The sequence below is a fragment of the Silurus aristotelis genome (assembly GCF_946808225.1).
Source record: "Silurus aristotelis genome assembly, chromosome: 21".
Taxonomy (NCBI): Eukaryota; Metazoa; Chordata; class Actinopteri; order Siluriformes; family Siluridae; genus Silurus; species Silurus aristotelis.
Window position 1 is genome coordinate 691,534 of NC_139594.1, and position 17,034 is coordinate 708,567.

The 17,034-nt window shown below is 46.2% G+C and overlaps 1 protein-coding gene across 1 annotated transcript in view; it reads left to right on the forward strand.

Moving 5' to 3' along the window:
• The first annotated feature begins 12,101 nt into the window (after positions 1 to 12,101).
• The window catches only part of ube2m (ubiquitin conjugating enzyme E2 M), a 7,246-nt gene continuing 2,313 nt past the window's right edge, over positions 12,102 to 17,034 (forward strand). Inside the window, exons 1-2 of the mRNA XM_083524239.1 lie at positions 12,102 to 12,367; positions 15,425 to 15,519. Of these exons, the coding sequence (XP_083380365.1) occupies positions 12,253 to 12,367; positions 15,425 to 15,519 (210 nt within the window). The 5' untranslated portion in view covers positions 12,102 to 12,252. The remainder of the gene's footprint in view (positions 12,368 to 15,424; positions 15,520 to 17,034) is intronic.

Here is a 17,034-nt window from a genome sequence, read left to right on the forward strand (position 1 = left end):
AAAAACAACATCCACAGTACTTGGAAATTATTAAATAGTATTATTAAAAAGCGAACTAATAAAAATGATTTTCCAAATTATTTTGAGAAAGACGGCCAAATCTTAAACGGTAATAAGGAAATATCAATGGCATTCAACAATTTTTTTGTAAATGTTGGACCCACTCTAGCTAATGAAATCCCTTAACCATCAGAGGTAAAGGAAATAGAGTAAAATATTATTAAAGGAAATGTGAGCTCTTTGTTTTTGAGGAGTGTGGATGAAAATTAAATTATTCAAATTGTGACTAAATTTAAGAATAAGAGGTCAACAGACTGTTTTGATTTTGATATGATTGTAGTAAAAGAAATTATACATAGTATTGTTGCTCCACTTACATACATTTGTAATCAATCTTTTTTTACGGGCATCTTTCCGTCTAAAATGAAAACGGCCAAGGTAGTACCCATTTTTAAAATTAAGAGATAAACATCAATTTACAAACTACAGGCCAATCTCACTACTTTCACAATTTTCAAAAATTTTTGAAAAGTTATGTTATAAGACTTGATGATTATCTCAATAAATTCAACCTTATTTCAGATTATCAATTTGGTTTCAGGGCAAATAGAGCAACCTCAATGGCAGTCATTGAACTGGTTGAGGAGATATCTACAGCGTTTGACAATGGAGAGTACACTGTCAGTGTCTTTATTGATTTGAACAAGGCATTTGATACCATTGATCATAATTGCCTGTTGGCTAAAGTAAAACGATATGGTATAAGAGGCATTGCCCATGATTGGTTGAGAGATTATCTTAGTGGCAGAGATCAATATGTACATATAAACAACTTTGACTCTGAAAGAACAAACATAACGCATGGAGTGCCACAGGGCTCTATACTGGGGCCAAAGCTGTTTATAATGTACATAAATGATATTCCGAAGGTATTAACAAAGTTAAATTGTATCTTGTTTGCCGATGATACTAGTCTCTATTGCTCTGGACAAAATTTAGATTTTCTTTTGAAGATAGTGGAAAAAGAGCTTTCCAAATTAAAAACTTGGTTTGACTATGACAAACTATCAATGAATTTGAATAAAACTAAATATATTATTTTTGGAAATAGAAAAATTGAGGAACCAATCAAAATCTAGGGTTTTTTAATCATATAGAAAATGAGAGAGTGTGTAATACAAAATTTTTGGGTATCCATGTTAAAGATAAACTCAATTGGAAATTACACAAATTATTTAAAGACAAAAATATCTAAAACTATTGGTATAATGTGTAAAATTAAATCATTGATAAATCAAAATTCATTATATTTATTATACAATTCGCTCATTGTTCCGTACTTAAACTATTGTGTGGAAATATGGGGGAATAATTATAAATCTATTATCAAACCTATCTTCATATTGCAGAAGAAGGCTATCAGAATTGTTAACAGAGTTGAATATTACGCTCCAACTAACCCATTGTTTATTAAAATGAATGCATTGAAATGACAGGATTTGGTTGATCTAAGCACAGCTGTAATGATGTATAAGGTTCACAGTCTGTATTCAGGAGAGAGGAGACAAATGAAATGTGATTGGTAGTGATATTGCATTAGAATGATATTGTTCAGTTTAGTTTAAAGATCATTAAAACTAGTAGAAGGCCGGTGTATTATGTAATGATATATGGCAGTATTAGGGTAATGGAATGTTTAGAGGTAAATAGACAAGGTGATTTGTGTAATGTTATTAGTAATGGATTATATTTGAAAAATATTTGTATTAATATGTTATCTGTATGAGCTGTTCATATATAGCTGGTAATATTCTTACATCTGTTATCACTTTGCTGCTTTCTGATTACTGTTGCCTCATGTTGGGTATTTAAAATTGTTTTGTAAATAATGTTTCACTTCAGCCTAAACCCCTTCAGTCATTGCTGTACTATAAAAATTCTGTTTGTGTATGTTGTTATGTTTAAATGACTGAAGAAAAAATAAACTAACTAAAAACTGTATTGTGTTTCCAGGCAGTCGCTCTGCACATTAGGGCACAGCTTAACCCGGTCCAGTCGGGCCAAACGTGGCTCTCCTGTAGCTGGTTCAGCCATGCATGGCTTTGCCAGGGCTGGTGTAGCTCCAAGGGGCTTCTGGGCTGCAGGCTGGGCTTGGGGCTCACTTTTTCCGTGTCTGGTGCAGCAGCACCTCTGGGGCCATCGGCAGGCCCGAGCAAGATGTTTAAAACACTTAATATCCGTATCAGAGGAGACAAAAAATTGTAGTCAAAGCCCTCAATACTGAATTTAAAAACAGCATTCAGCTCCTCTGTACCTTCTTCAAGAAGCATAAAGACCATTCTCCTAAATGACAAAAGTGTTTCACCAATGGATTCTTACAGCTGAGGGAGATTTTCTTAATGGGGAGGCCATTCGCCCGTACCGAGACAGCTCTTTACCAATCAATCATCTGAGATGATGTGTACGCGCGCGCGCGCACACACACTCACTCACTCACACACACACACACACACACACACACACACCTGCACACGCTACACACTCACTCACACACACACACACCTGCGCACCCACGCACGAACACACACACACACACCTGCACACGCTACACACTCACTCACACACACCTGCACACCCTACTCACTCACACACACACACACACACACACACACACCTGCACACGCTACACACTCACTCACACACACACACACCTGCGCACGCACGCACGAACACACACACACACACCTGCACACGCTACACACTCACTCACACACACCTGCACACCCTACTCACTCACACACACACACACACACACACACACACCTGCGCACGCACGAACACACACACACACCTGCACACGCTACACACTCACTCACACACACCTGCACACCCTACTCACTCACACACACACACACACACACACCTGCGCACGCACGAACACACACACACCTGCACACGCTACACACTTACTCACTCACACACACACACCTGCACGCGCTACACACTCACTCACACACACCTGCACACGCTACTCACTCACACACACACACACACACTCACTCACACACACGTGCGTGCATGCACACACCTACACACGTGCAAATACACTCACTCACACACACCTGCACACGCTACTCACTCACTCACACACACACCTGCGCACGCACGCACACACTCACTCACTCACACGCGTGCACACACCTACACACGTGCAAACACACTCACTCACACACACCTGCACACGCTAGTCACTCACACACACACACCTGCACATGCGCACACACGCTGACTTACACACACACACACACACACGCACACATACACTCGCACACCTGCACACACTCACTAATATACACACACACCTGCACACGCTACTCACTCACTCACACACACACCTGCACACGCACGCACCCACTCACACGCACATACACACACACTTACTATACACACTTACTCACACACACACGCACGCACGCACACCTGCACATGCTACTTACTCACACACGCACACACACACACACCTGCACACACTCACTAATACACACACTCACTCACACACAAACACCTGCATGCACACACACACACACACACACACCTGTACACACTCACTAATACACACACTCACTCACACACACCTGCACACACTTACTCATACACACACTCACACACACACCTGCACACGCATGCACACACTCACTCACACACACCTGCATACACTCACTAATACACACACACCTGCACACGCTACTCACTCACTCACACACACACCTGCACACGCACGCACCCACTCACACGCACATACACACACACTTACTATACACACTTACTCACACACACACGCACGCACGCACACCTGCACATGCTACTCACTCACACACACACACGCACGCACACACACACCTGCACACACTCACTCACACACACACCTGCACACGCTACTCACTCACACACAACTGCACACACTCACTGATACACAGTCACACACACACACACACACACCTGCACACGCTACTCACTCACTCACACACGCACCTGCACACACTTACTAATACACACACACTCACACCTACACACACACACACACACACACACACCTGCACGCCCGCTCACACCTGCACACAATTACTCATACACACACACACACTCACTTACACACACCTGCAGACGCTACTCACTCACACCTGCAGACGTGCACACACACACACACACCTGCACATGCTACTTACTCATTTACACACACACACCTGCACACGCGTGCACACACTCACTCACACACACCTGCACACGCTACTAACTCACTCACACTCAAAGACACACATGCGATACTCACACACACACCTACACACACACCTGCACACGCGCGCACACACTCACACACTCACTTACACACACCTGCACACGCGCGCACACACACTCAACTCACACACACACCTGCATGCCCTATTCACTTACACACTCACTAACACACAAACACCTGCACACACACTCACACACCTGCACACGCGCGCACACATTCACACACACTATCACTCACACACACACATAATATAAATATTCAGAGATTTAAAACGGAAAGAGAAAATTGCACTTTAATGCCGAAAACATTCGCTCTCCCGCGCTCTAAACAACACACTCGCTTCTCCGCCGCGCATGCGCAGAGAGAGAGAGAGAGAGAGAGAGAGTTTACTTTGTTTCCTGTACACAGAGGCTTTATATAATAATAATTTTACTCTTTTTCTCATCGTGATCAGTTAATTTCATCTTCATATTCTACACTATTCTTGTTGCTTGTAGCATGTATGTTTTTGAACTCTCTCTCTCTCTCTCTCTCTCTCTCTCTCTCTCTCTCTCTCTATATATATATATATATATATATATATGTATATATAGCTTTATCTATCTATCTATCTATCTATCTATCTATCTATCTATCTATCTATCTATCTATCTATCTATCTATCTTTAATGATATTGTTTGATAACTAAACTATTTCTTGTATTTAACCTCATATTATAATAAAAGAAAAGGAAAAAACTCAATCAGAAATGGGTAAGAGTCGGTTCTGAACCGATTATAAGAGCCGACTCTACAGCCCATTACCCCTGAACCGGACAGTTATTATTATTATTATTATTATTATTATTATTATTATTAACTGTATTTAATGATAAATTTTATGTACATTTCGTGGTATGGCCCCTCCCCCTCCTTCTAACACGCAAAAGTGAAAGGAAAACGACGATGACGTCAGAGCGTGCGCGTGCACGTGGGGGCAAGGCTTCTAGAACTAGTCCAGAATGAACAAGCTAGAATTTGACAAACTACCGCCATTTTGATTGTGCGTCATATCCGGTTGGTAGAAAAAGCGAATTTGATTAGAAATATTTTATCTGAATTGCATTACTTATCCTTCAACTGTAAAATCTCTCTGGTAACTGAGACACGCATTTTACCCATAATAATTATTAATGTTATTAAAACCTCTCGTTCTCGTGTAGGCTAAAACTTCTCTGAAGGAAGATCTGCTGTAGGCAACATTTAACCTGAGCAGACACTTTCAGTGAAATAGTTTATATCATGCACTCTACAAGACATACTCCATCCATCTGGTGTGTGTGATGGGAGAGGACCATGAGACTTAACTAAGTTCTCCATTCTCCATATATTCAGCACAGTGCAGTCCAGAGACACGTGAAGCTGTAGAAAATGTGTTTTTAGTGATAGAAAGATAAATTGTTGATGTCATTACTGGACACCACCAGATCTCTTCACAATCAGGAGATCCAGCAGCTATCAGCTCAGAACTGGTAGTGGGACCCTGTACAAATATCTACAGTCTGGAAAAGACTGACTAACCCCCCCGTCCCCCCTCAACATAGTCAAACTACTGCACAACAAACGGAGAGAGAGACCACATGATAGACAAACAGAGTGATAGACTGACTGAGAGATAGACAGAAAGACAGACTGACTGAAAGATCGACAGTGAGACAGACTGACTAAGAGATAAACAGAGAGACAGACTGACAGAGATGGACAATGAGACAGACTGGCTGAGAGATAGACAGAGAGACAGACTGACAGTGAGAGTCAGAAAGACAGACTGACAGAGATAGACAGAGAGACAGACTGACAGAGAGATAGACAGAGACAGACTGACAGAGAGCAGGACAGAGAGACAGATTGACAGAGAGATAGACAGAGAGCTGACAGAGAGCTGGACAGACTGACAGAGAGATAGACAGAGACAGACTGACTGAGAGCTAGACAGAGAGACCGACTGACAGAGAGCTGGACAGACTGACAGAGAGATAGACAGAGACAGACTGACAGGGAGCTGGACAGACTGACAGAGATGGACAATGAGACAGACTGGCTGAGAGATAGACAGAGAGACAGACTGACAGTGAGAGTCAGAAAGACAGACTGACAGAGATAGACAGAGAGACAGACTGACAGAGAGATAGACAGAGACAGACTGACAGAGAGCAGGACAGAGAGACAGATTGACAGAGAGATAGACAGAGAGCTGACAGAGAGCTGGACAGACTGACAGAGAGATAGACAGAGACAGACTGACTGAGAGCTAGACAGAGAGACCGACTGACAGAGAGCTGGACAGACTGACAGAGAGATAGACAGAGACAGACTGACTGAAAGATATACAGTGAGACAGACTGACTGAGAGATAGACTGTGAGACAGACTGACAGAGAGATGGACAGAGAGACAGACTGACCGAGAGCTAGACAGTGAGACAGACTGACTGAGAGATAGACAGAGAGACAGACTGACTGAGAGATGGACAGTGAGACAGACTGACTGAAAGATATACAGTCAAGTCAAGTTTATTTGTATAGCGCTTTTCACAACAGACATTGTCTCAAAGCAGCTTTACAGAAAACAACAGTGAAGGTGGAGGTGTGCGTTTATCCCTGATGAGCAGCCGTGGCGACAGTGGCAAGGAAAAACTCCCTTAGATGATATGAGGAAGAAACCTTGAGAGGAACCAGACTCAAAGGGGAACCCATCCTCATATGGGTGACATCAAAAGTTTGGTGAGACAGACTGACTGAGAGATAGACATAGAGACAGACTGACAGAAAGATAGACAGAAAGACTGAGAGATAAGACAGTGAGACATACTGACAGTGAGACAGACTGACCGAGAGATGGACAGAAAGACAGACTGACAGAGATAGACAGAGAGACAGACTGACTGAGAGATGGACAGAGAGAAAGACAGAGAGTCAGACTGACAGAGAGAGACAGACTGACTGAGAGATAGACAGAGAGAGACAGACTGACTGAGAGATGGACTGAGAGATAGACAGAGAGAGACAGACTGACAGAGAGAGAGAGACAGACTGACTTAGAGATAGACAGAGAGATGGACAGAGAGACAGACTGACCGAGAGCTAGACAGTGAGACAGACTGACTGAGAGTTAGACAGAGAGACCAACTGACAGAGATAGACAGAGACAGACTGACAGAGATGGACAGGGAGACAGACTGACTGAAAGATATACAGTGAGACAGACTGACTGAGAGATAGACAGAGAGATGGACAGAGAGAAAGACTGACTGAGAGATAAGACAGTGAGACATACTGACAAAGATGGACAGAGAGACAGGCTCGATCATTTCCTGACAGGAGACACTGATGTTTTTACAGAGTTTATCAGCACAGTGTAAAGTGTTCTGAGATCTCACATCTTCTGTTCGTCACACTGCGGCTCAGAAGCGTGTTCTTCTGTAGAACATTGAGAGTTACTGTGTGTTAGTGAAGGACTAGGATCAGGCTTTACTTTTATTTTCAGTTCCAGGAGATTTCAGGGTTTATACAGATCATCTCCATCTCAAACCCTGAGCTCCACCACAGTGCGTTCCTCTTCATCTCAAACCCTGAGCTCCACCACAGCGCGTTCCTCTTCATCTTAAACCCCGAGCTCCCCCACAGCGCGTTCCTCTCCATCTCAAACCCTGAGCTCCACCACAGCGCGTTCCTCTTCATCTCAAACCCTGAGCTCCACCACAGCGCGTTCCTCTTCATCTCAAACCCCGAGCTCTACCACAGCGCGTTCCTCTCCATCTTAAACCCCGAGCTCTACCACAGCGCGTTCCTCTCCATCTTAAACCCCGAGCTCTACCACAGCGCGTTCCTCTCCATCTCAAACCCCGAGCTCTACCACAGCGCGTTCCTCTCCATCTTAAACCCCGAGCTCTACCACAGCGCGTTCCTCTCCATCTTAAACCCCGAGCTCTACCACAGCGCGTTCCTCTCCATCTCAAACCCCGAGCTCCACCACAGCGCGTTCCACTCCATCTCAAACCCTGCGCTCCACCACAGCGCGTTCCACTCCATCTCAAACCCTGCGCTCCACCACAGCGCGTTCCTCTCCATCTCAAACCCTGAGCTCCACCACAGCGCGTTCCTCTCCATCTCAAACCCTGAGCTCTACCACAGCGCGTTCCTCTCCATCTCAAACCCTGAGCTCCACCACAGCGCGTTCCACTCCATCTCAAACCCTGAGCTCCACCACAGCACGTTCCACTCCATCTCAAACCCTGAGCTCCACCACAGCGTGTTCATCTCCATCTCTAACCCTGAGCTCCACCACAGCGCGTTCCTCTTCATCTCAAACCCTGAGCTCCACCACATCGCGTTCCTCTCCATCTCTAACCCTGAGCTCCACCACAGCGTGTTGTACACCCTCTCTGTACTCTACTGTGTTTGAGAGAAAGAGAGAGAGAGCGAGAGAGAGAGAGATGAAGATAATTGTGTATAATGTAGGGATATTTGAGAAACACACTGAACCCTGGATCAGCAGATCGATTTTCTGTTCAGAGTTAGGAAACACACACACACCTGTCCCCAGGTGTGAACACACTTGGAGAGTATGTGTGTATTGTGTGTCTCCTCCTTCGTGTCTCTGAAGTTCAGTTCATGGTGACTTAAATGGAGGCTGCACTGACTGTAGTACCTGATATCTCCTTTAGGTTCTGTCTCTGACAGAGAGATAGACAGACTGACAGAGAGAGACAGACTGACTGAGAGATAGACAGAGAGACAGACTGACAGAGAGAGAGAGAGAGAGAGAGAGAGAGAGAGAGAGAGAGAGAGAGAGAGAGAGACAGACAGACAGAGATAGACAGAGAGACAGACTGACAGAGAGAGAGAGAGAGAGAGAGAGAGACTGACTGAGAGATAGACAGAGAGAGACAGACTGACAGAGAGATAGACAGACTGACAGAGAGAGAAAGACAGACTGACTGAGAGAGAGAGACAGACTGAGAGATAGACAGAAAGACAGACTGACTGAAAGATCGACAGTGAGACAGACTGACTAAGAGATAAACAGAGAGACAGACTGACAGAAAGAGTCAGAAAGACAGAATGACAGAGATGGACAATGAGACCAACTGACTGAAAGATATACAGTGAGACAGACTGACAGAGATAGACAAAGAGACAGACTGGCTGAGAGATAGACAGAGAGACAGACTGACAGAGAGAGTCAGAAAGACAGACTGACAGAGATAGACAAAGAGACAGACTGACAGAGATAGACAGAGAGATAGACAGAGACAGACTGACAGAGGGCTGGACAGACTGACAGAGAGATAGACAGAGACAGACTGACAGAGAGATAGACAAAGACAGACTGACTGAGAGATAGACAGAGAGACCGACTGACAGGGAGCTGGACAGACTGACAGAGAGATAGACAGAGACAGACTGACAGGGAGCTGGACAGACTGACAGAGAGATAGACAGAGACAGACTGACAGGGAGCTGGACAGACTGACAGAGAGATAGACAGAGACAGACTGACAGGGAGCTGGACAGACTGACAGAGAGATAGACAGAGACAGACTGACTGTAAGATATACAGTGAGACAGACTGACTGAGAGATAGACAGTGAGACAGACTGACAGAGAGATGGACAGAGAGACAGACTGACCGAGAGCTAGACAGTGAAACAGACTGACTGAGAGATAGACAGAGAGACCGACTGACAGAGATGGACAGTGAGACAGACTGACTGAAAGATATACAGTGAGACAGACTGACTGAGAGATAGACAGAGAGACAGACTGACAGAAAGATAGACAAAGAGATGGACAGAAAGACTGACAGAGAGATAGACAGTGAGACAGACTGACAGAGAGATGGACAGAGAGACAGACTGACCGAGAGCTAGACAGGGAGACAGACTGACTGAGAGATCGACAGAGAGACAGACTGACAGAGAGAGGGAGAGAGAGAGAGAGAGACTGACTGAGAGATAGACAGAGAGACAGACTGACAGAGAGAGAGAGAGAGAGAGAGAGAGACTGACTGAGAGATAGACAGAGAGAGACAGACTGACAGAGAGATAGACAGAGAGAGACAGACTGACAGAGAGAGAGAGAGAGAGACTGACAGAGAGAGAGAGACTGACTGAGAGATAGACAGAAAGATAGACTGACTGAAAGATCGACAGTGAGACAGACTGACTAAGAGATAAACAGAGAGACAGACTGACAGAAAGAGTCAGAAAGACAGACTGACAGAGATGGACAATGAGACCAACTGACTAAAAGATATACAGTGAGACAGACTGACAGAGATAGACAAAGAGACAGACTGGCTGAGAAATAGACAGAGAGACAGACTGACAGAGAGAGTCAGAAAGACAGACTGACAGAGATAGACATAGAGACAGACTGACAGAGATAGACAGAGAGATAGACAGAGACAGACTGACAGAGAGCTGGACAGACTGACAGAGAGATAGACAGAGACAGACTGACAGAGATGGACAGTGAGACAGACTGACTGAAAGATATACAGTGAGACAGACTGACAGAGATAGACAAAGAGACAGACTGGCTGAGAGATAGACAGAGAGACAGACTGACAGAGAGAGTCAGAAAGACAGACTGACAGAGATAGACAAAGAGACAGACTGACAGAGATAGACAGAGACAGACTGACAGAGAGCTGGACAGACTGACAGAGAGATAGACAGAGACAGACTGACAGAGATGGACAGTGAGACAGACTGACTGAAAGATATACAGTGAGACAGACTGACAGAGATAGACAGAGAGACAGACTGACAGAAAGATAGACAGAGAGATGGACAGAGAGAAAGACTGACTGAGAGATAAGAGATGATGACAGAGATGGACAGAGAGACAGACTGACTGAGAGATGGACAGAGAGATAGACAGAGAGAGACAGACTGACAGAGAGAGACAGACTGACTGAGAGATAGACAGAGAGACAGACTGACAGAGAGAGAGAAAGAGAGACTGACTGACTGAGAGATAGACAGACTGACAGAGAGAGACAGACTGACTGATAGAGAGACAGACTGACAGAGAGAGAGACTGACAGAGATAGACAGAGAGACAGACTGACAGAGAGAGAGAGAGAGAGAGAAAGACTGACTGAAAGATAGACAGAGAGAGACAGACTGACAGAGAGATAGACAGAGAAAGACAAACTAACAGAGAGAGAGAGAGAGATAGACAGAGCGACAGACTGACAGAGAGAGAGAGAGACTGACTGAGAGATAGACAGAGAGAGACAGACTGACAGAGAGAGAGAGACAGACTGACAGAGAGAGATAGACAGAGAGAGACAGACTGACAGAGAGAGATAGACAGAGAGAGACAGACTGACAGAGAGAGATAGACAGAGAGAGACAGACAGAGACAGACAGACAGAGAGAGACAGACTGACTGAGAGAGACAGGCTGACAGAGAGAGATAGACAGAGAGAGACAGGCTGACAGAGAGAGATAGACAGAGAGAGACAGACTGACAGAGAGAGACAGACTGACTGAGAGCTGGACAGGCAGACAAACAGATAAAAAAGATCAATAGACAGACAGGTAGAAAGAGAGACAGACAGTCTACCACATAGGAATACAAACAGCTACACATACAAACACGCAGAAACAGTCAGAGACTCGGAGTGTGTCACAGCACTGCAACGTCACACTACAGCCACACACACACACACACACACACACTCTCGCTCGCTGAGAGTGAGAGAGAGCGTTAGCATTAGCATTAGCTCGGTGTTGTGAGGAGAACACACTCTCTCATACACCTACACACACACAGTAAGAGAGTGAGTGAGTGAGTGAGAGAGGGGGTTAGCATTAGCATTAGCTTAGTGTTGTGAGGAGAACACACTCTCTCTCACACTCACACACACACACACACACAGAGAGAGAGAGAGAAAGAGAGAGACATGATTAAACTGTTCTCTCTGAAGCAGCAGAAGAAGGATGAGGAGTCTGCGGGGGGAAACAGAACCGGGGCCGGGGGAAAGAAAGCCAGCGCGGCCCAGCTGCGGATACAGAAAGGTACGGTAGAGTTAGCAACAACCCCGCTAACTCTCTCCCAGACCCCCGTCCCGGTGTACGTGCGGGGGTTTATCCCTTTCTCCCGGGACAGACCCGGAACACCACACACACACCGGCTCTCGGTTAGAACTCCAGTGTCCTACAGCTCTACTGTCTTTATCACGATATTCTTACCGAACCGAACCGATACCGCGCAGGCGCAGCTAGCTCACTGACTAACACTAGCCGTTAGCACTGATCCCGGCTAATCAGTACAGTTCGGCTCGGCTCGGCTCGGGAGGGGTTCGGACATGCAGTGGTTCTGTAACGCTGTGGTGTGGAACATGTAGAAACTAAGTGTAAATGAAAAGATCTGTTTAGAGGAACACGGAGCTGTGCTATGCTAACATGCTAACCGGCTCGATCATTTCCTGACAGGAGACACTGATGTTTTTACAGAGTTTATCAGCACAGTGTAAAGTGTTCTGAGATCTCACATCTTCTGTTCGTCACACTGCGGCTCAGAAGCGTGTTCTTCTGTAGAACATTGAGAGTTACTGTGTGTTAGTGAAGGACTAGGATCAGGCTTTACTTTTATTTTCAGTTCCAGGAGATTTTAGGGTTTATACAGATCATCTCCATCTCAAACCCTGAGCTCCACCACAGCACGTTCCTCTCCATCTCAAACCCTGAGCTCCACCACAGCGCGTTCCTCTTCATCTTAAACCCCGAGCTCCCCCACAGCGCGTTCCTCTCCATCTCAAACCCTGAGCTCCACCACAGTGCGTTCCTCTTCATCTCAAACCCTGAGCTCCACCACAGCGCGTTCCTCTCCATCTCAAACCCTGAGCTCCACCACAGCATGTTCCTCTCCATCTCAAACCCTGAGCTCCACCACAGTGCGTTCCTCTTCATCTCAAACCCTGAGCTCCACCACAGCGCGTTCCTCTCCATCTCAAACCCTGAGCTCCACCACAGCGCGTTCCTCTCCATCTCAAACCCTGAGCTCCACCACAGCGCGTTCCTCTCCATCTCAAACCCTGAGCTCCACCACAGCACGTTCCTCTTCATCTCAAACCCTGAGCTCCACCACAGTGCGTTCCTCTTCATCTCAAACCCTGAGCTCCACCACAGCGCGTTCCTCTTCATCTCAAACCCTGAGCTCCACCACAGCGCGTTCCTCTCCATCTCAAACCCTGAGCTCCACCACAGCGCGTTCCTCTCCATCTCAAACCCTGAGCTCCACCACAGCATGTTCCTCTCCATCTCAAACCCTGAGCTCCACCACAGTGCGTTCCTCTTCATCTCAAACCCTGAGCTCCACCACAGCGCGTTCCTCTCCATCTCAAACCCTGAGCTCCACCACAGCACGTTCCTCTCCATCTCAAACCCTGAGCTCCACCACAGCATGTTCCTCTCCATCTCAAACCCTGAGCTCCACCACAGCGCGTTCCTCTTCATCTCAAACCCTGAGCTCCACCACAGCGCGTTCCTCTCCATCTCAAACCCTGAGCTCCACCACTGCACGTTCCTCTCCATCTCAAACCCTGAGCTCCACCACAGTGCGTTCCTCTTCATCTCAAACCCTGAGCTCCACCACAGCGCGTTCCTCTCCATCTCAAACCCTGAGCTCCACCACAGCGCGTTCCTCTTCATCTCAAACCCTGAGCTCCACCACAGCGCGTTCCTCTTCATCTCAAACCCTGAGCTCCACCACAGCGCGTTCCTCTCCATCTCAAACCCTGAGCTCCACCACAGCACGTTCCTCTCCATCTCAAACCCTGAGCTCCACCACAGCATGTTCCTCTCCATCTCAAACCCTGAGCTCCACCACAGTGCGTTCCTCTTCATCTCAAACCCTGAGCTCCACCACAGCGCGTTCCTCTCCATCTCAAACCCTGAGCTCCACCACAGCGCGTTCCTCTCCATCTCAAACCCTGAGCTCCACCACAGCGCGTTCCTCTCCATCTCAAACCCTGAGCTCCACCACAGCGCGTTCCTCTCCATCTCAAACCCTGAGCTCCACCACAGCGCGTTCCTCTCCATCTCAAACCCTGAGCTCCACCACAGCGCGTTCCTCTCCATCTCAAACCCTAAGCTCCACCACAGCGCGTTCCTCTTCATCTCAAACCCTAAACTCCACCACAGCGTGTTCCTCTTCATCTCAAACCCTAAGCTCCACCACAGCGCGTTCCTCTTCATCTCAAACCCTAAACTCCACCACAGCGTGTTCCTCTCCATCTCTAACCCTGAGCTCCACCACAGCGCGTTCCTCTCCATCTCTAACCCTGAGCTCCACCACAGCGTGTTCCTCTCCATCTCTAACCCTGAGCTCCACCACAGCGTGTTCCTCTCCATCTCTAACCCTGAGCTCCACCACAGCGTGTTGTACACCCTCTCTGTACTCTACTGTGTTTGAGAGAAAGAGAGAGAGAGCGAGAGAGAGAGAGATGAAGATAATTGTGTATAATGTAGGGATATTTGAGAAACACACTGAACCCTGGATCAGCAGATCGATTTTCTGTTCAGAGTTAGGAAACACACACACACCTGTCCCCAGGTGTGAACACACTTGGAGAGTATGTGTGTATTGTGTGTCTCCTCCTTCGTGTCTCTGAAGTTCAGTTCATGGTGACTTAAATGGAGGCTGCACTGACTGTAGTACCTGATATCTCCTTTAGGTTCCTCTGTTCCTTTAGGGTTCAGGGAAACATTTCAGATCAAAAAGTGTGTCGCTGAACACCACCGTGTCTGTGCTCTCCAGATCTTTATATTGTACAAATGTTCATGGTTTGTTGAGTTGTTTGGTAAAAGCCACAGGGATACTCATAATAACCTCCTACTGATCACCACCAACCAATCAGAGGCTCTGAAAACCATTACATCACCACTACTAACCTATCAGACTGTTTCAGGTCACTCAGGTTGTGTGTGTGTGTGTGTGTGTGTGGCCAATTTCACTTTTTTGATGATGATAAAAACTCTCTCTCTCTCTCTCTCTCTCTCTCTCTCTCTCTCTCTCTCTCTCTCTCTCTCTCTCTCTCTCTCTCTCTCTCTCTCTCTCTCTCTCTCTCTCAGATATTAATGAGCTGAATCTCCCAAAGACGTGTGAGATCGTTTTCCCTGATCAGGATGATCTACTCAACTTTAAACTCATCATTTCACCAGACGAGGTCTCACAGCTGTTTTACACATCTGTATTATATGTATTACTGCTCTCTGTCCGATCTCGCGCACACACACTGCTCTCTGTCCGATCTCACACACACACACACACACTGCTCTGTCCAATCTCTCACACACACACACACACACACACACACACTGCCCTCTGTCTGATCTCACATACACACACTGCTCTCTGTCCGATCTCACTCACAAACATACACACACTGCTCTCTGTCCGATCTCTCACACACAATACATTTTTATTTGTATAGTGCTTTTAACAATGAATATTGTCTCAACAAAGCAACACACACACTGCTCTCTGTCCAATCTCATTTACAAACAGACACACACTATCACACACACACTGCTCTCTGTCCGATCTCACACACACACACTGCTCTCTGTTCAATCTCATTTACAAACATACACACAGTATCACACACACACTGCTCTCTGTACGATCTCTCACACACACACACACTGCTCTCTGTCCAATCTCATTTACAAACATACACACACTATCACACACACTGCTCTCTGTCCGATCTCACACACACACTGCTCTCTGTCCAATCTTATTTACAAACATACACACACTATCACACACACTGCTCTCTGTCTGATCTCTCACACACACACACTGCTCTCTGTCTGATCTCTCTCACACACACACACACACTGCTCTCTGTCCGATCTCTCACACACACTGCTCTCTGTCCAATTTCATTTACAAACATACACACACTATCACACACACAATGCTCTCTGTCCGATCTCACACACACACACACTGCTCTCTGTCTGATCTCTCTCACACACACACACTGCTCTTTGTCTGATCTCTCTCACACACACACACACTGCTCTCTGTCCGATCTCTCTCACACACACTGCTCTCTGTCCAATCTTATTTACAAACATACACACACTGATATCACACACACACTGCTCTCTGTCCGATCTCTCTCTCACACACACACACACACACACACACACACACACACACACACACACACACACACACACAGCTCTCTGTCTGATCTCTCTCACACACACACACACTGCTCTCTGTCTGATCTCTCTCACACACACACACACTGCTCTCTGTCCGATCTCTCACACACACTGCTCTCTGTCCAATTTCATTTACAAACATACACACACTATCACACACACAATGCTCTCTGTCCGATCTCACACACACACACACTGCTCTCTGTCTGATCTCTCTCACACACACACACTGCTCTTTGTCTGATCTCTCTCACACACACACACTGCTCTCTGTCCGATCTCTCTCACACACACTGCTCTCTGTCCAATCTTATTTACAAACATACACACACTGATATCACACACACACTGCTCTCTGTCCGATCTCTCTCTCACACACACACACACACACACACACACACACACACACACTGCTCTCTGTCTGATCTCTCTCTCACACACACACACACACACACACACACACACACACTGTTTTCTGTCCAATCTCACACACACACTGCTCT